The sequence below is a fragment of the Saimiri boliviensis genome, chromosome X (genome assembly GCF_048565385.1).
Source record: "Saimiri boliviensis isolate mSaiBol1 chromosome X, mSaiBol1.pri, whole genome shotgun sequence".
In the NCBI taxonomy this organism is placed as follows: domain Eukaryota; kingdom Metazoa; phylum Chordata; class Mammalia; order Primates; family Cebidae; genus Saimiri; species Saimiri boliviensis.
The window spans coordinates 13646203-13666808 of NC_133470.1; the positions used below are offsets into that span (position 1 = coordinate 13646203).

Genomic DNA, 20606 nt, shown 5'->3' on the forward strand with positions numbered 1-20606 from the left:
GCCTGGGTAACAAGAGCGAAACTCCGTCTCAAAAAAAAAAAAAAAAATGGGGCAAGTTGATGTCATGAACCTTCTGATGTAGTTCCCTGAGAAGAACACATCATCTCTTATGTGGTATCCCCATGAAAAAATGTATAACTTGGCCAGGCGCAGTGCCTCAAACCTGTAATCCCAGCATTTTGGGAGGCTGAGGCTGGCAAATCACTTGAGGTCAAGAGTTCCAGACCAGACTGACTAACATGATGAAACCCTGTCTCTTCTTCTTTTTTTTTTTTTTTTGAGATGGAGTTTCACTCTTGTTACCCAGGCTGGAGTGCAATGGCGCGATCTCGGCTCACCGCAACCTCTGCCTCCTGGGTTCAGGCAATTCTCCTGCCTCAGCCTCCTGAGTAGCTGGGATTACAGGCACGCGCCACCATGCCCAGCTACTTTTTTGTATTTTTAGTAGAGACGGGGTTTCACCATGTTGACCGGGATGGTCTCGATCTCTTGACCTCGTGATCCACCCGCCTCGGCCTCCCAAAGTGCTGGGATTACAGGCTTGAGCCACCGCGCCCGGCCCACGAAACCCTGTCTCTTCTAAAAATACAAAAAATTAGCCAGGAGTGGGGGCAGATGCCTGTAATCCCAGCTACTGGAGAGGCTGAGGCACGAGAATCACTTGAGCCCAGGAGGCAGAGGTTTCAGTGAGCCGAGATCACGTCACTGCACTCCAGCCTGGGCGACAGAGGGAGGCAAGACTCGGTGTAAAAAAAAAATTTGCCAGCCTGGCCAGCATGGCGGAACCTCATCTCTACTAAAAATACAAAAATTAGCCAGGCATGGTGGCAGGTGCCTATTCCAGCTACTTGGGAGGCTGAGGCAGGAGAATCTCTTGAACCTGGGAGGCAGAGGTTGCAGTGAGCTGAGATCATGCCACTGCACTCCAGCCTAAGCGACAGAGCAAGATTCTGTCTCAAAAAAATAAAAAGGTGTAACTCAATCTACTCTTAAAACATCACATGTACCCAGACTGAAGGATCTTCTGCAACGTATTAACTGAATTGTCTCGGATGAAGGAGATCGAAGAGCGGTGATATATGCCACGTGTACTTGCGGATTAGATCCTGGACTGGGAGAAAGTGCTAGAAAGGACATTTTCGATACAACTGGAAATTTTGAATATGAGCTGTAGATTGGATAACAGTGTTATAGCACCATTAAATTTCCAAATTCTTGTGATTGAACTGTGGTTATGTAAGGAAATGTTCCTGTTTTTGGGACGTACACTCTGAAGTATTTAGGGGGTAAAGGGACATGATAAACTTACCCTCCTATAAATCAAAGCTATCTATAGCTATCTACATTCACCTATCATATGTCTAGCTAGCTATCTAGAGAATGGCAAAATGTTAACAATTGGCAAATTTGGGTGAAGGGGATATATGGAAATTCTTTGTACTATTCTTGTAACTTTTCTGCAAGTTTGAAATTATTTCACAATAAAAACTTTTTCCAAAAAGTGACTACAACTTTAAAACTCTAGATGAAGAAACCGGAGATTAGAATCTTTATAACAGGCAGCTCCTTTGCTTTTGAAATAAACATGAGTGTTATCAAATAATCATCTCTCTGCAACAACAGAGAGAGGTTCAATCATTAATTTTTTGATGGATTTTAACTTGCAGTTTTCATTTGCATCTTAAGTCCACTAGTTCTGTTGAAGTGGGCAATTAATAAGGTTCAAACAGTTATAAGTTTAAATGTCTAACCAACCTGTTTATCTTTAATTGCTTGAGCAGACTGAAATGCTCAAGGAAAAATTAGTTTATGTAAAAATAGCATGTTATTAATCAGTGAGGTAACTCCGTATACAAGCATACTTTTTTTTATTTTAAAAATATGCTATGTATTTGTTTATTTATTTTAGCTATCTTCTACTAAAAGGAATATTTACTTTTAAAAATAGAGATGGCAGGCCGGGCGCGGTGGCTCAAGCCTATAATCCCAGCACTTTGGGAGGCCGAGGTGGGTGGATCACGAGGTCGAGAGATCGAGACCGTCCTGGTCAACATAGTGAAACCCCGTCTCTACTAAAAATACTAAAAAAAAATTAGCTGGGCATGGTGGCGCGTGTCTGTAATCCCACCCACTCAGGAGGCTGAGGCAGGAGAATTGCCTGAACCCAGGAGGCGGAGGTTGCGGTGAGCCGAGATCGCGCCATTGCACTCCAACCTGGGTAACAAGAGGGAAACTCTGTCTCAAAAAAAAAAAAAAATAGAGATGGCAGTCTCACTATGTTGCCCAGGTTGGTCTCGGACTCCTGGGCTCAAGTGATCCTCCTGCCTCAGCCTCCCAAAGTGCTGGGATTATAGTGGTGAACCACCACACCCAGCAGAGGCATGCATTGCATGCTTTTTATTTTTTTTTTAACAGCACTGGAATTTAGAATAGGACTTTGAATACAATAATAGTCTGTTGATTCTCAACCTTGGCTACACATTGGAATCACCTGAGGAATTTTAAAAAATACTGATGCTTGGGTCTTCCCCCCAGATCTTGACATAGTTAGTCTGCCATGCCATGTGAGATATATAAAAGCACCTCAGATGAGCACACTGCAGTGGAGTTTTTTTTTTTTTTTTTTTTTTTTTGAGACAGTCTCGATCTGTCACCCAGGCAGTGGCGAGGTCTTGGCTCACTGCAACCTCTGCCTCCCAGACTCAAGCAATCCTCCCACCTCAGCCTCCTGAGTAGCTAGGACTACAGGTGTCAGTCACCATGTCCCCCTAATTTTGTATTTTTAGAAGAGACAGGGTTTCACCCTGTTGGCCAGGCTGGTCTCGAACTCCAGACCTCAAGTGATCCTTCCACCTCGGGCTTCCAAAGTGTTGGGATTACAGGTATGAGCCACTGTGCCTGGCCTAGCACATGCTCTTTTGCACATGCTCTTCCCTTGTCTCTTTGCCTGAATAGTTATTTATATGTCCTTCAAATATCCATCCAAGTGTCACTTCTTTCCTCAGGGAAGCATTCTTTGACCTTCCTGACCATGTCACATTCTCTATTAAAAGCTCTCACGGATTAGCTGGGTGTGGTGGCCTGTGCCTGTAGTCCTAGCTCCTTGGGAGGCTGAGGTGGGAGGATCACTTGAGCGTGGGAGGTGGAGCCATGATCACACCACTGCATTCTAGCCTGGGTGACAGAGCAAGGTACAACATGCTGTCCATATATATATATATATATATATATATATATATATATAAAATTGCCGAGGCGGGCAGATCACCTGAGGTCAGGAGTTCAAGACCAGCCTGGCTAATGAGGTGAAACCCTTCTCTACTAAAAATACAAAAATTAGCCGGGTGTGGTGGCGCATGTCTGTAATCCCAACTCCTTGGGAGGCTGAGGCAGGAGAATTGCTTGAACCAGGAGGCAGAGGTTGCAACGAGCTGAGATTGTGCCACCGCACTCCAGCCTGGGCGACAGAGGGAGATTCTGCCTCAAAAAAAAAAAAAAAAGGAAAAAAAAATTAAATAAATAATAAGCTCTCTCGGAGCATGTGTTTATGTGACTATTCAAGAAATATCTGGCTTCCCTGAAGCTCCTTGAAGGACAGGACTTTGATTTTGGTCATAATTGTCTCCCTTGTTCCTGATTGTGTCTTGCATAATAATATCTTAAATTTCATTAATTTAACATGTTAAATTAGGCCTGCTTCACCAGGATGATCCATGTCATGAGACTTAACTATTTTGCTGCTGAGTTTACTAATACTGCATTTAGGATTTAGCATCTGTATTCACAAGTTACACTGACTGGAAAGTTTTTTTAGGCCTATATCAACCATGGGTCAGTCAGGAGGCAGAAATCACATCAGTCACTTAAACAGAATTTAACATAAAGGATCTTGAACTAGGAGAGACTCAAAACAGAACTCTAAGATGAGCAAAGGAAGGCTGAGTGAGCAAAGGAAGGCTGAGTGAACAAAGGAAGAGGTTGGAATTACTAAAACTTACAAACGTAGAGGAAGGAACTGGGACCCAGATCTCAGGGTAGAGGGCGCCATCCCCTGCTGCAAGGGACTGCGGCAGCCAAGATGTATGAAGCAGATGGGGAAGAGCAAGTCTCTTTTCCCTTCTCCAAACTTTCCGTCTCCATCTAGCTCCCTCTACTGGCAGAGCCTAGCAGAGAGTAGCTGGCAAAGCAGAAATGTTTGCAGACTTCCAGCCCTGGCATCGTGAGCCGGAACATAGAAGGACCGGTTTGGAACTGTGAGACAATAACGTACTATCCAGCACAAAGTCCTAGAAAAATAATCTTTTCCTACATTTACGATAGGTTGTTACAATTTGCATGATCCCAATTTCTCCCCTCATTAGATGTGTTTTTTTCGCATGAGCTTTAAAAATTTCCACTCTGTTTACTCATCTACAATAAGAGAGCAATAATCCTGTACCTACCTCAGAGTGTTATTATTTGCAAGTTTCAAATAAATTCTCTGAGAAACACAGCAGTTCTGAGTGCTTTTACTTTTGGAAGTTCTTTTACAGCTTGTTCTCCACTGTTATTAGTTCATAATTTGTTGTGTCAACCTAGGTCACATTTATTTTTATAAAGAACCATCGTGTGCTTACCTTATCCAGAGTCATGAAGACTAAGCCCATCTTATACTTAACATGTCTGGAGTTGAACTTTTAATCCCTGTGCACAACCTTATTTCCCTGCCCAGTTGTCCTTATCTTAGTAAAGGGCAATGTCAACCAACTCATTATGCAACCAGAAACCTTGGAGTCATCCTCAATTCTAAAAGGAAGTTTATTTTTTAATGATTGTACATTTTGTCATCAGCCATCCAATTGTAAGTGCCTGTTTCATCAAAGTCCTTCAGAATGATTTATTAAAATTTAAATCACAAATGGCAGTATAACTTTTCTTTCTTTTTTTTTTGAGACAGAGTCTGGCACTGGCATGATCTTGGCTCATTGCAACCTCTGCCTCCCAGGTGCAAGTGATTCTCCTTGCCTCAGCCTCCCAAGTAGCTAGGATTATAGGCGTCCGCCACCACACCTGGCTAAACTTTTTGTATTTTTTTTTTGTATTTTTTTTTTTTTTTTTGAGACGGAGTTTCGCTCTTGTTACCCAGGCTGGAGTGCAATGGCGTGATCTCGGCTCACCGCAACTTCCGCCTCCTGGGTTCAGGCAATTCTCCTGCCTCAGCCTCCTGAGTAGCTGGGATTACAGGCATGTGCCACCATGCTCAGCTAATTTTTTGTATTTTTAGTAGAGACGGGGTTTCACCATGTTGACCTGGATGGTCTCGATCTCTTGACCTCGTGATCCACCCGCCTCGGCCTCCCAAAGTGCTGGGATTACAGGCTTGAGCCACCGCGCCCGGCAACTTTTTGTATTTTTAGTAGAAGCGGGGTTGCACTATGTTGGCCAGGCTGGTCTCAAACTCCTGATCTCAGGCGATCCTCCCGCCTCAGCTTCCCAAAGTGCTGGGATAACAGGCGTGAGCCACCGTGCCTGGCCAACTTTTCTTTCTAGGATTGTCTTTATATATATATTGCCATTTTGATCTAGAGGTATTTAGTGATTTTTTTAATTGTTAAAGACACAAATGAGTCTGTTAGTATTTGGTGAACACGGGTTTTTCTTTTTAGCAATTTCTTTTGATTTTACCTCTAAAATGTATCTTGATAGCCCACCAATTCTTTCCATCTTCATGGCCACTAGCCCAGTCCCAGCCACCATTATCTTTCACCTGATCAGAGCCACAGACTCCCACCTGATCTTTCTACCACCACTCAGGAACATTCCAATCCATTTCTCATAAAACATCAAGGGATAGTTGATTAATTTTATTCCCTTCATTAACTCTTCTTACGCCTTTCCGTTGTACCTTGAATGAAATCCAAACTCCTTATCATAGTCTCTAAGGTCTTACACAATTAGGCTCCTACTTATATCTCAGGGACGTTTTGTATCAAACTTCCCTTTGCTCACTGTGCACCAAGGACATTCTGCTCTTTCAGATCACTGAACTTGTCCATTTTTTGCTCCACCTCAGGGCCTTTGAACTTATTGTTCTGTTTCAGCCTCTCCACACCCCCAAACCCACCCCTCCTTCTGTTTCTTTGAGTCTCAGTTTAAATGTTATTTTCGCAGGGAGAGCTTTGTCAACCACCCAATCTAAGTCAGTTGACTGCCCTCCCTATTACTTTCTAGGCTAATTTAATACTCCACTTGCTTCCTAGTGCTTAAATTTTCTTTATTTACTTTTGTCAGTATCCCTTGCTAGAAAGTAAGTGCCAAAATTCTAGAACCATTTGTGTCTTGTTCACTGTCTTGTACCTATTACCTGGCATAGTGCCTGTCCCATAGCAGGTACTTGAGACTCCCCTCCATCTGGCAGGCTGGAAATTGAGCAGAGAGAATGAGCAAGACTGTTTTCAGGTGGCTGAGATGATGGTCATGCTGCTGTTCCTACCCAGGCATGGCCAAAGCTCAAGTCCTGCAGGTGGTGAATGAGTCAGCTTGGGCTCATGTACTTACAGTTCTTTTTTTTTTTTTTTCCCTGGGAGGGGGAGGAACTACAAGGTGTGGGAGGAAGCGGATCAGAGTCACCTATGCAAGTTCCCTTCACTGCTAAATGAATAAAAGGAAAAAGAAGATTGTGGCCAGGCACGGTGGTTTATGCCTGCAATCCCAGCACTTTGGGAGGCCGAGGTGGGTGGATCACCTGAAGTCAGGAGTTTGAGACCAGCCTAACCAACATGGTGAAACCTTGTCTCTACTAAAAATACAAAAAAAAAAAAAAAATTAGCCAGGCATGGTGGTGTGAGCCTGTAGTCCCAGCTACTCAGAAGGCTGAGGTGGGAGAATCGCTTGAGCCCAGGAGGCCAAGGTTGCATTGAGCCGAGACTGCGCCACTTTTCTCCAGCCTGGGCGACAGAGTAAGACTCTGTCTCAAAATAAAAAAAAAGAAGATTGCTAACATCTTTAGAAGACTTGCAGAAGGTAAGCTGTAGAGGAGTATGAATGGACTTAGAAACTAGTGTGCAGACTACTGTGGTAATCCAGCAGAGAGAGAGCAAGAGATTGTGCTTTGGATGGGGTAAGCAGCAGTAGAGATATAAAAAGTGGTTGTATTTGAGATGTAACAGAAAGATCTTGTAACGGTGTTATGTCATTCTTGCTACTTAATTTGATTTTTGTTCTATGAACTGAGGGCCCCCATCCACTCTGCCCTGATTGTCTATTTACATTCTCTGAAGTTTATATATCTATGGGACTCTTGAGCAAGTTTCTTTTTCTTTTTTTTCTTCCCTCCCTCTCTCCCTCCCTTCCTTGTTTTTTTTTTTTTTTTTTTTTTTTTTTTTTTTTTTTTTTGAGATAAGATCTCACTCTGTTGCCCAGGCTGGAGTGCAGTGGTGTGATCATGGCTCACTGCAGCCTTGACCTCCTAGGCTCAGGGGATGGTTCTGCCTCCCTAGTCAGTAGCTGGGACTACAGGCGCATGCACCACACCTGGCTAATTGTTGTATTCTTTGTAGAAATGGAGTTTCGTTATGTTGCCCAGGTTGGTCTTGAACTCTCGGGCTCAAGTGATCCTCCTGCCTCTGCCTCCCAAAGTGCTGGGATTACAATCGTGAGCCACCACGCCCAGCTGGGCAAATTTCTGAAATCCTCCAAGGCTTAGGGTACTCATCTGTAAATCGCAGCAATATTGTGGTGTGGATTTCCTGGCAATACCAACGGGTCTCCCCAAGTAATCTTCATTGAATAGGCTTATTCTTAGATATAGGCAACTGACGTTTTCTTAATATTTTAAAATTGCTATGTGAACGCAGATTCAAACAGATAGCTATTTCTAGACACTATGTGGAAATTTGGAAGCAGCTATTATGTGGATATGAAGAAAGTTATTTTAAGGCAACTGAAATTAACTAGCCTAGTGCTCTGATAGGCACTGAAAAATGTGACTTTCTAATACTTCCACCTTATTAATTATTGAAGAAATAATTAAAATGAAAACCAGAATTAATTTCCCACCCAAATTAAAAAAGAAAGCAAAATGAACAACCACAGGAACCCGTGGGGCCTTTGAGGCTTTGGTGAAATGACCACTTAGACAATGTTGATAGGTGTGTAAACTGGTATGAAATCCTTTGTGCGAGTTGTTAATGTGTACTGGTCCTCAATGGTATTCACACCTTTTGATCCAATTACTCTGCTTCATGGGAATGTTATATGGAATAATCCTAAATTTGGAGAGACTTTTACGCTTATGAAGGTTTTTTTTGTTCCTTTTCTCTGGACCGTGAACCATGTATTTCCAAGGTATAAATAAATGTGCTCTCTGAGAAAAAATGCTGCCCAGGTGATGAGGGCCCCAGCCTTTCCAAGTCCCCTGCCCAGTTGCTCTGCAGTCCAAACCCAGTCCCCTTAGAAAGCTGCTAAGCCTCAGAAATGAGTCTTGGCTGTCAGAGTCTGGGAAATAGTTGAGAAGAACCAGTCCACTCCCTTCTCCTGCTGTGATTCCAGCACAGCTTGGGCCCAGCTCTGGCCAGGTTCCAAGCTGGCCTGGTGCTCACCCTCTCTGTTTGACCATGCTCCAAAGGGAGAGGCAGGAGCCACAAGTTCTTGACCTGGCTACACCACAGTCATGCCCGGGCGATTCCCGGTCCACTGCTCCCAGCTGCCATGAACACTGCCCAGTGTTAGTGGGAGTGGCCTGCTTTCAAGCTGCTCCCCTCGGCTGGTCACTGCTGCCTCTGGGTCACAAAGTACTTCTCTTCCCCGTTGTCATCTTCCTCTTGCTGGCTGCTTCAGTGCAGTGGTTCCAGGTGGGGACTGGAGCCCAGCCCCTTCAAGGGTTCAGAGCTGCCATCACCTCTGGAGTGCAGGGCTTTGAGAATATTCCTGAGTGGCAGAGCAGGAAGCCCAGCCAGTTCAGGTGGCTGATCTGATCACCCAGCAGATGAGCTGCCAACAGCAAAGTGCAGACTTCTTCCAAATGCCAGCAATGGAGAGAGTGAGGCTGGAGGGTCTTGAGACCAGGAGGAACTCAGAGAAGCCCAAACCAAATGTGAGAAGCCCACCAAGGAAGAGGCTCCCAAGTACCCCAGGAGCAGCCCTGTGTCCTGGAAATGAAAGATTTTCTTAGACGTGGACAAATGGAGACTTTCACATACAGCAAAGAAGAGAGAAGAACCCCAGAAACATGAGTGGCTGCAGGTGGAATATGCTGTTGATGGCATCCTGGAGGCCAAGATCAGTCTTCTGCAGGAATGTCTGGGTGAGTGTTCAGTGAATGCTACCAGTAAGCGAGGTCCCCAGCACCAAGGCGAAGCCCTCCACATTGGGCTGTGTGGACTTGAAGGTGAACATGAACAGACCCCCGGTAATGAGGAGAATCACCAGGACCAGTACCTTTGTACCTCCTCCAGCTTGGAGAGCAGAGAGAAGATGAAAATGAAGAGGATGGTTGAAGATTTGGTTATTGTGAAGCTCTAGTTGAACAAACTCATGTCAAGTGCCATTGCCAGTGCTGTGGGAGCCACTCTTCTGAGATAGTAGGTCCAGCTCAGCACCATGAGGGCCTTGTGGCTGGAGCATTCAACCAGCGCCCCTCATTGTAGAAGACAATGCCTGCCAGTGCAGAAGCAGAGTCAACACTGCCTTCCACACAAAGGTCACAAGAGGGCCCACCTCCCTAACCATGGAAGCTGCTACGCCCCAGCTCCTGCATCAGTGGGGGCAGGCACCTCTCTTAAAGACAGTTTGCAGGAAGTGCTGATTGAGCTAGACCATGACTTTCAACAAGAACATCACCAGACCAGAGAAGTTCTCTTCACCTCCATAATTCAGAACCATCAGCGGTGCCCCAGGCAGAGTTCTTACTTAAGGGGCTGGTAGTCTGAGCCAACCCCTTCAGTGGTTAACTGGGTGCAAGGCTTACAGGTACCCAGGTCTGCTCTGACTAGGGTGCCTACATTTAAAGGTTTATTACAACTTATAACTAATTTTCAATCACAGCGAAGGAATTATAGTTCATTTGCCAGATGGACTATTACTCAGCCATTAAACATGCTATATTTAAAGTGTAACATATGCAAAAATATACTTTTTTTTTGAGATGGAGTCTCACTCTGTTGCCAGGCTGGAATGCAGTGGTGCGGTCTCAGCTCACTGCAACCTCCGCCTCCTGGGTTCTAGTGATTCTGCTGCCTCAGCCTACTGAGTAGCTGGGACTACAAGTGCACACCACCATGCCCAGCTAATGTATTTTTAGTAGGGACCGGGTTTCACCATGTTGGCCAGGTAGGTCTTGATCTCTTGATCTCATGATCCACCCGCCTCGACCTCCTAAAGTGCTGAGATTACAGGCGTGAGCCACCGCATTCTGGCCTTTCCTTTTCCCTCCCTCCTTCCCTCCCTCCTTCACTCCCTTCTCTTCTTCCTTCCCTCCTTCCCTCCTTCCCTCCCTCCTTCCTTCCTTCCTTCTTTCTTTTCTCTCTCTCTCTTTCTTTCTTTTTTTCTTTTTTTTTTGTCTTGCTCTGTTGCTGGGGCTGCAGTGTGGTGGTGCAATCTCAGCTCATTGTAGCCTTGACCTCCCAAGTTCAAGTGATTCTCCTGCCTCAGCCTCCCGAGTAGCTGGGACTACCGGCGTGCACCACCATACCGGGCTAATACTTTGTATTTTTAGTAGGGATGGGGTTTCACCATGTTGCCCAGGCTAGTCTGGAATGCCTAGGCTCAAGTGATCCTCTCACCTCGACCTTCTAAAGTACTGGAATTACAGTTGTGAGCCACTGGGCCCAGGCTTATATTCATATTTCTAGAGTCTGGTAGCTGGCAATTGTTGGATGAATATTGTGATAAATTGTTTTTTCTTTCCTCTTTTTATCATTCGACTTGATATAAATTGTTTAGATATACATATTTTGAGAGATGGAGTCCTACTAAGTTGCCCAGGCTGATGACAAACTCTTGGGCTCGAGCAATCCTCCTGCCTTAGCCTCCTGAGTAGCTGGGACTACAGGCATGAGCCAACACTCCCGAGTTTAGTACATATTTTTCAGTCACTAGAGAAATCAGGCATTTTCATCTATACATTTACTATTTAACCTTTTTTTTATCATTTAATAATTTAATCACTGGTGAAATTAAGCATGTTTCCATATGCATATTCGTATTTGTCTCATGTGATAAAAATTTACTTTTATTTCTGTGAGTTATGCATAATTGTAGGACTATGTGTATGAAGAGACAAAAATATGTCTTCAAATTGCATATACTTTTATTTACTTTACTATAACAGGGTACTATGAACTCTTACGTGGTTTCCTTAGCTCTCGTGAAGGTATTTTCTTTTTCTTTTCCTTTTTTTGACACAGGGTTTTGCTCTGTTGCCCAGGCTATAGTGCAGTGGCGCGATCTCAGCTCACTGGGATCTCCACTTCCTGGGTTCAAACAATTCTCCTGCCTCAGCCTCCTGAGTAGCTGGGACTACAGGCACTTGCCATCATGGCCTGGCTAATTTTTGTATTTTTAGTAGAGACAGGATTTCACTATATTGGCCAGGTTGATCTCGAATACCAGACCTCAGGTGATCCACCCACCTCGACCTCCCAAAGTGCTGGGATTACAGGCATGAGCCACTGTGCCTGGCCAGTATTTTCATGCATGGATAGTTGTTCAAATTGATGTTTTAGCAGAGATGGTTGTGGGGGCAGTCACTGGAGAGTTCTATTCCACTATCTTGCTCCAACTTCCCCCATTTTATTTGCTTTGTGAAACCACAAACTTGAAATATGAAAAAATTCATAGCAAACTTTGTAAGAAAGAAACCTATTGCTACTTAACACTGAAAACAGAAATATATAGCTTTGGGCCAGGCGCAGTAGCTCACACCTGTAATCCTAGCACTTTGGGAGGCTGAGGCGGGTGGATCACCTGAGGTCAGAAGTTTAAGACTAGCCTGGCCAATATGGTGAAACCCTGTCTCTATTAAAAATACAAAAATTAGCTGGGCATGCTGGCGGTGGCCTGTAATCCCAGGCACTCTTGAGGCTGAGTGAGAATTGCTTGAATCGGGAGGCGGCGGTTGCTTTGCAGCCCTAACAGAAACAAAACTCAGCTTGACATTATATATACATGTATATGTACGTACATGTATATGTATATGTACATGTATACCTCTGAACATGTACACACATGCCCAGGCACACATGTACACACATGCCCACACATGTACATGTACACACGTACACATGTACACGCACACACATGCACACATACCTGCGCACTTGCACATGCACGCGCACATACAAGCATGTGTACACGTACACACATGCACACTCACGAGTGTACAAGTACATACATGTACATGCACATGCACACACACGTACATGCACACGTTTACACACATGCATACACACGCACACGTACACGTGTACACACACATATGTACAAGTGTACACACATACACGAGTACACACATGCGCACACTCACATGTACACGCATACACACATGTACACGAACACACATGTACACGTACACACATGCACACACGCACATACATGTACACATGCACACACGCACATGCATACACATGTACATGCACACATGCATGCACATAGACATGCATACATGTACATGCATGCACATACGCGCCCATACATACATGTGTGCATGCACACACGTACACATGTACACAAGGCACACATACACAGTACATATATGCACACACACATTACGTACATGTACATGCACGCACAAATGTGCTTACATACAAACATACACGCATGTACACACATGCACACACATGCACACGCATGGACACATGCACATACACATGTGCACATGTACACATATACACATGTACGTGCATGTACTTATGTACACATGTACGTACTCATGTATGTACATGTATATATATGTACATGAACATGTATATACATATAACATGTGCATGTAATTTATATATACAAATATTTATTTATTTTTGAGATGGAGTCTAGGTCTGTAGCTCTGGCTGGAGTGCAATGGCGAGATCTCAGCTCACTGCAACCTTCACCTCCCAGGTCCTGGTTCAAGCAGTTCTCCTGCCTCAGCCTCCCGAGTAGCTGGGATTATAGGCATGTACCACCATGTCCAGCTAATTTTTGTATTTTTAGTAGAATGGGGTTTCACCATGTTGGCCAGGCTGGTCTTGAGCTCCTGACCTTGTGATCTTCCCGCCTCGTCCTCTCAAAGTGCTGGGATTACAGGCGTGAGCCACCTCGCCTGGCTGATATGATATATTAAATGTAGAAAGCATTACGTAGGTAAAAAATGTTAAACTTTGTCAAATTTCTTTAGAATGGGCATGCATTAAGAGTTACAACAACACTTAAATTCAGAAAATCAATCATCTCGAAAAATTTTAACAGCTTACATATTTTCATACTTATGTTTGTGAAAGAGATGAAAATGAAAAAGCCCAGAAAGCAGGGTGGTACTATTGCTAGTTGTAATTTCTATTATTAACACCCTAAATTGCTTCGTTCTCATTTCTTTTTGCATTTCAGCCTGTGGTTGGCTTTGCAAAGCCAACATTTTCTTTGGTGACAGTTTTTAAAACATAGCCAGAAGACTTCAGTCAGGAGCTTCCGCATTCCATAGAACATTTGAGAACTGCAAAAAAAAAAAAAAAAAAGGTATTTAAATTTAAATTGGACTAAGAGATAAAGTAAAGTGATATTTCAGTAGGTGCTTATTTTTGTTTTGTTTGCTTTTAACTTCTAGACCTATCCCAATGTTTTCCAGGATCCTCAGAACATGTGGGTGGCCTTTTCTTTTAAAAGTATATACATGTTCTCACTCATAGGCGGGTGTTGAACAATGAGAACACATGGACACAGGGAGGGGAGCGTCACACACTGGCGTCTGTCGGGTGGGGGGAATAGGGCGGGACAGCAGGGGGTGGGGAGTTGGGGAGAGACAGCATGGGGAGAAATGGCAGATAGAGGTGATGGGGAGGAAGGCAGCAAATCGCACTGTCATGTATGTACCTATGCAACAACCTAGCATGTTCTTCACATGTACCCCCAAACCTAAAATTCAATTAAAAAAAAAAAAAGAAACAAAAAAGTATATATAAACCTGGTCAGGTGTGGTGGCCCATGCCTGTAATCAGGCTGAGGTGGGAGGATAGCTTGAGCCCAGGAGTTTGAGACCATCCTTGGCAGCATAGTGGGACCCTGAGTCTACAAAAAATAAAAAATTAGTTGAGCATGGTGGCACATGCCTGTGGTCCCAGCTACTTGGGAGGCTGAGGGAAAAGAATCACTTGAGCTTGGGAGTTTGAGGCTGCAGTGAGCTATGATCATTCTACTTCACTCCAGCCCGGGTGACAGAATGAGATCCTGTCTCTAAGAAAAGAAAGTTTGTGTGTGTATGGGTGTTTCTTGTATCACAGTCTCTTTCAGCAGGAAAATTAAAGCTTTCCCAGAAGCCTCCTAGGAGACTTCTTCCCTTCATCTTGTTGGCCAGTGTTGGATAACATGGCCATTGCTGATGCAGGGGGTCTGGGAAAGGGGATATTTGGCAAAGAGGAGCATAATAGCTAATGTCAGATTGTTCCCCAAATAAAATGGGAGTTTTATCAATAAGCAGAAGCTTTGTGGAGGAGGTGGGGATGATATGGCAGTTAGGCAGGCAAAGTACATCACTTGCCATGATGCAATATTTGTGTAGGTAAAAACTTGTAATGCAGTTAGATAGAATGAATATATTCTGGAATATGAATATGAACATATTCATGTATTATATGTTCATACTATATGAATATGTTGTAGTGTTCCGTAGCACAGCAGGGTGACTACAGTTAATGATATAGTGTGGATACTTGTCCCCACACAAATCTCATGTAAAATTGTAATCCCCAGTGCTGGAAGTGGGGCCTGGTGAGAGGTGATTGGATCACGGGGGTGGATCCCTTATGTAAATAGCTTAAGCCATTCCTTTCATGATACGTGAGCTCTTGCTCTGAATTCACATGAGATCTAGTTGTTTAAAGGCATGTGGCAACTCTCTCTTAACTCTCTCTTGCTTGCTCCTGCTTTTGCCATGTGACACGCTTGTTCCCTTTTCACTGTCTGCCATGATTGAAAGCTCCCTGAGGCTTCACTGGAAGCTGAGCAGATGCCAGCACCATGCTTCCTGTACAGCCTGCAAAACTGTGAGCCAATTAAACCTCTTTCCCTAGTCTCATGTATTTCTTTATAGCAATGCAAGAACAGCCTAATACGGTTAACAGTAATTTATGTTATATTTCAAAATAGCTAGAAGAGATTTGAAATGTTTCCAATACAAATAAATGATACATATTTGAGGTGATAGATACCCTAAATTCCCTGATTTGATCATTACACATTGTATGCATGCATCAAAATATCACATGGACTCACCCCATAAATAAGTGCAATTGTTGTGTGTCAGTAAAAATGTTTTCCCCGGGTGTGGTGGCTTATGCCTGCAATTTCAGCACTTTGGGAGGCCGAGGCTGGTGATTCACTTGAGCCCAGGAATTTGGGACCAGCTTGAGTAACATGAGGAATCCCGATCTCTACAAAAATTACAAAAATTAGCTGAGTGTAATAGCATGCACCCAGGTACTCAGGAGGCTGAGGTGGGAGGATCACTCGAGCCCAGGAGGTGGAGGCTGCAGTGAGCAAACATCTCACCACTGCACTCTAGGCTGTGTGACAGAGCAAAACCCTCTCTTAAAAAAAAAAAAAAAAAAAAAAAGTTTTAATGGTAAATTACATTTGAATGTCAGTGAAAATGGTGACAGTGATTATTCTATAGTCCCTTACTACTAAAATGGGATATCTGGTGAGCAGAATGGATGCCCCCGGGGGGCGTTAGAAATGCAAAATCAGGGTCTACCCCCAACCTACTGAATTAGAATTTGCAGTTTAACAAGAACTCCAGGTGATTCTTATGCACATTAAGGTTTAAAATGCTCTAGCTGAGGTGACTCAGTACAATATGCTTAAAATACTCTAGATGAAGCAATTTGCTATTGTGAACTAGGAACAAATTGACATCAGTACTCATAAGCACAGAAAATAAAAGTTCAAATATAAGAACAGTGGGCAAAAATCAGAAAACTTTGAAATGCTGTAATGTGAGCATAATGCAATAGATAAAGGAGAAGAAAAGAGATTATTTTAGGCCGGGTGCGGTGGCTCATGCATGTAATCCCAGCACTTTGGGAGGCCGAGGCGGGCAGATCACGAGGTCAAGAGATCGAGACCATCCTGGCCAATGTGCTGAAACCCTGTCTCTACTAAAAAATACAAAACCTAGCCCGACGTGGTGGCATGTGCCTGTAGTCCCAGCTACTCAGGAGGCTGAGGTAAGAGAATTGGGGAGGCGGAGGTTGCAGTGAGCCGAGCTCGGGACATTGCACTTCAGCCTGGCGACAGAGCAAGACACCGTCGCAAAAAAACAACAACAACAAAAGAGAGTTGTTGGGTTTTTTTTTTTTTTTTACTGTGAATATATTTTTTATTTAGTCATTCTGTTTACAATTGAAACTCTGGGAATTCAAAATTAACATCCTTGCCCATGAGCTTCTTGTAGACACCAGAAAAAGTTTCAACCTTGTGTTCCATCTTGTTCTGCTGTGCTTTGTCCAAATGAACCCTTATGAGCCGGCTGCCATCCAGTTTCACACGGATTCTCTTGCCCACAATTTCTCTTGGGAAGACCAGGTCCTCAAGGATTGCATCGTGCACAGCTGTCAGTGTATGGCTCCTGGGACGCTTTTGTTTATTTTTTGTACGGCTTTTTCCAGTTGGCTCAGGCAGAATTCTCCCCTGAGTGATAAAGACAACATGCTTCCCACTGAACTTTTTCTCCAATTCATGTACTAGCCGGACTTGGATTTTCTGGAAAGATTTTAGTTGAGGAATAGGAACAAAGATTATGATAGCTTTCCGGCCACCACCAACTTTAATTTCCTTGGCTGCCGTAATATTCAGCTCCCTGAGCTGAGCCTTGAGGTCCGAGTTCATCTCCAGCTCCAGAAGAGCCTGGGAGATGCCAGACTCGAACTCGTCTGGCTTCTCGCCATTGGGCTTCACGATCTTGGCGCTCGAACTGAACATGGCGTTCTCCTTGGTGAGCGCCGAATTAGGAAAAGACCCAAATCTCAAGAGATGATTTTTTCAGTCAAGTTTAAGTGGAATGAGACTTACCTGATGGCCATTGTTTCACACCCTAACATCACATTTATGATTACATTCAGTAATATTAAGTTCCTTACAGCATATAAAACTGTTGTTTAATAAGTCTTCACCAGCAAAGATGGAATAATCAATCAAGCATTCAAACTGATTAATCCTTAAGTACGAAGATGAATCTGGTGCCACTAGTGATAGCCAACATGAAAGTTAGATGAACTGCTGTAAACCTACCTGGTAAGACCATGACTTTCTCTCTGTAAGATTTAAATTCTTAATTGAAGCATTTGTAGTGGGTGAAAATGAAGTTTTCTCATTCATATTTTAATGAGATCTTACAGTGTATTTTATACCAATCATTCTAAAGTATTTTAAGACTCATTTATTATTAATTATTAATTATGCTTGTTGCCTCAGCCTCATTTTGTGAGACTAGAAATACTAATAACTTTCAATGTTGCCCCAGCCAGTGTTCATTTAAAAGCAAATACATTGGTTTTTTTGAAACATTATTTATAATAGACCATAGTCTCCAGTTGTCATGTTTGTGGTGAAACTGCTTAAAGTACATACATATCCCAAAGTGGGAAGTGAAATGCTAGAGTCAGCATTTTACCTTGGGAAGGTTATACCAATTTATGTGAGCAAGCTTATTTGCTTTATAACAGTGAAACTGGACCAGCATAGAAAGCTACTTTGGCTAAATGTATTGCTTGAATTGATCTGTTTCATCATAGAACTCTTTCAGGCAGCAAACTTAGATAACTACTTCTTTAAGGTAAATTAAAGCAGGCTGTAAAAAAAGGCATATAGAAGGCATTAAAAACAGACACTTTATGAAAGAAGACATAGGAATGTCCAAGAAGCACATGTTAACAGTGCTCATCATTGTTAGTCATCACAGAGGTTGACTTAAGACCCAGTTGAGATACCACTATGTGGCTAAAATTTTGAAAAGCCAACAATGCCAAGTAATGGCAAAGATGTGGAGCAACTAGAATTTTCTTGAACTGCTGGTAGGAGTGTAAAATGGTACAACACGGATCACCTGAGGTCAGGAGTTTGAGACCAGCCTGGCCAACATGGCAAAACCCTGTCTCTACTAAAAATACAAAAATTAGCCAGGCATGGTGGTGGGCGCCTGTAATCCCAGCTGAGGCAGGAGAATCACTTGAAGCCAGTAGGTGGAGATTGTTGCAGTGAGCTGAGATCGTGCCACTGCATTCCAGCCTGGGTGACAGAGCAAGACTCTGTCTCAAAAAAAAAAAAAAAGGTACAACAATTTTGGAGAACTTTTTGTCAGTTCCCTATAAAGTTATACATACATCTACCCTAGGACTCATGAATCCCATGCTTAGGTATTTTCTCATGAGTCATGAAACCATTTATAAAAAAAAAACAACAACAAAAAACCCGCACGAAAATGTTCATTAGTGCCGGGCGCGGTGGCTCATGCCTGTAATTCCAACACTTTGGGAGGCTGAGGTGGAAAGATCACCTGAGGTCAGGCATTGAAGACCAGCCTGGCCAAGATGGTGAAATCCTGTCTCTACTAAAAATACAAAAAATTAGCTAGGCATGGTGGCGGGCGCCTGTAATCCCAGCTACTCAGGAGGCTGAGGCAGAGAACTGCTTGAACCCAGGAGACGGAGGTTGCAGTGAGCCGAGATTGCGCCACTGCACTCCAGCCTGGCTGACAGAGTGAGACTCTGTCTCAAAAAAATAATGTTCATTAGCAATTTTCTTCCTAAGAACCCCAAACTGGAAACAACTCAAATATCCATCTGCAGGAGAATTAATAATCAAATAGCAGTATATCAATACAATAGAGAATACTACTGAGTAATAAAAAGGAAATAAACAGGACACATGCAACAACATGAAAGAATCTCAGAAACACCATGTTGAGTGAAAAAAGCCATTCTGTCAGAGTCCATGTAAGTGAAATTCTAGAACAAGCAAAACTAACCTATAGTGATAAAATCCAGAAAGTGGTTGGAGGAACTTGCAGGGGTAGGGAAGGTAGGTGCATGGGGATTGACTGGAAAGAGGCAAAAGGGACCTCCAAGATGGAAGAAATATTCTATGTTGGCCTGGCCCTGTGGTTCATGCCTGTAATCCTAGCACTTTAGGACGCCAAGGTGGTGGAATGCTTGAGCCCAGGAGTTTGGGCAACATGGTGAAACTCGTCTCTACAAAAAATACAAAAAATTAGCCAGGCGTGGTGGTATGCAACTGTAGTCTCAGCTACTCTGGAGGCTGAGGTGGGAGGATCGCTTGAGTTCAGGAGGCAGAGGTTACAGTGAGCTATGATGGTGCTGCTGCACTCCATCCTGGGCAACAGAGCAAGACCCTGTCTCAGAAGACACAAAACGAAATATTCTATGTTGTGACTTGGGTACTGGTTACACAAGTACATAATTGCCAAGACCCATAGAACTGTATACTTAAGATCTATGTAGGCCGGGTGTGGTGGCTCATGCCTGTAATCCTAGCATTTTGGGATGCCGCGGTGGGTGGATCACCTGAGGTCAGGAGTTTGAGACCAGCCTGGGCAACAAAGTGAAACACCATCTCTACAAAAAATACAAAAATTATCCGGGCATGGTGGCATGCACCTGTGGTCTCAGCTACTTGGGAGGCTGAGGTGGAAGGATCAATTGAACCTGGGAGGTCAAGGCTGCATGAGCTGTGTTCACACCACTGCACTCAACCCTGGGTGACAGAGTAAAACTCTGTGCCCCCCCCAAAAAAATGAACTATATGTTTTATATCAATTATACTTCAGTTAAAAAAAATAAGAGCCCCTTTTGTCCCTACCCTACCGAAGAGAATGTCTACCCAGGCAACCTACAGTGCAAAAAATTCTGTTTCAGGCAAAGGCCCTCTAGTTAAGACATAAGCTCTGTTGGACTTGAACTCCAGGTAGGATTTAACCAACACGCACTATGGCTCTAACCTGTCTGAACCTGATGATCCTGTGGTTTAACTTACTCTAGTGTTTTAGTAAAAGCTGCCTTTCCTATCTCAATTTTTATTTTCCTTTTCTGTCTTAGCTTTTCTTCGTCTTTTGACTACAAACATTTGTTGATAAGGGATGATATATATGAGAAAAATTTGTTGTCGTTTTTGAGACTTATTCCCTCTCTTTTTAAAAAAGAAACACAATGGTGTGTTTGACTTTTCGTTTCTTTCTTTTTTTTTTTTTCAGAGACTGTGTCTCACTGTGTTTCCCTGGCTGGAGTGCAGTGGCACCATCATAACTCACTGCAGCCTCAACCTCCCAGGACTCAAGTGATCCTCCTACCTCAGCTTCCTGAGTAGCTGGGACCACAGGTGTGCACCACCACACCCAGCTAATTTTTATTTTTTTTAAGTAGAGA

At 43.5% G+C, this 20606-nt stretch overlaps 1 protein-coding gene and 1 pseudogene across 1 annotated transcript; both read right to left on the reverse strand.

Annotated features, from left to right (window-relative positions):
• Positions 1 to 8638: 8638 nt before the first annotated feature.
• On the reverse strand, positions 8639 to 18166 carry LOC101039663 (solute carrier family 35 member C2-like; annotated as a pseudogene).
• On the reverse strand, positions 16514 to 17204 carry LOC101031217 (small ribosomal subunit protein eS7-like). The gene has a single exon (XM_039475474.2). It carries the CDS (start codon positions 17146 to 17148, stop codon positions 16564 to 16566), a length of 585 nt encoding a protein of 194 aa, XP_039331408.1. The 5' UTR covers positions 17149 to 17204; the 3' UTR covers positions 16514 to 16563.
• Positions 18167 to 20606: the final 2440 nt, after the last annotated feature.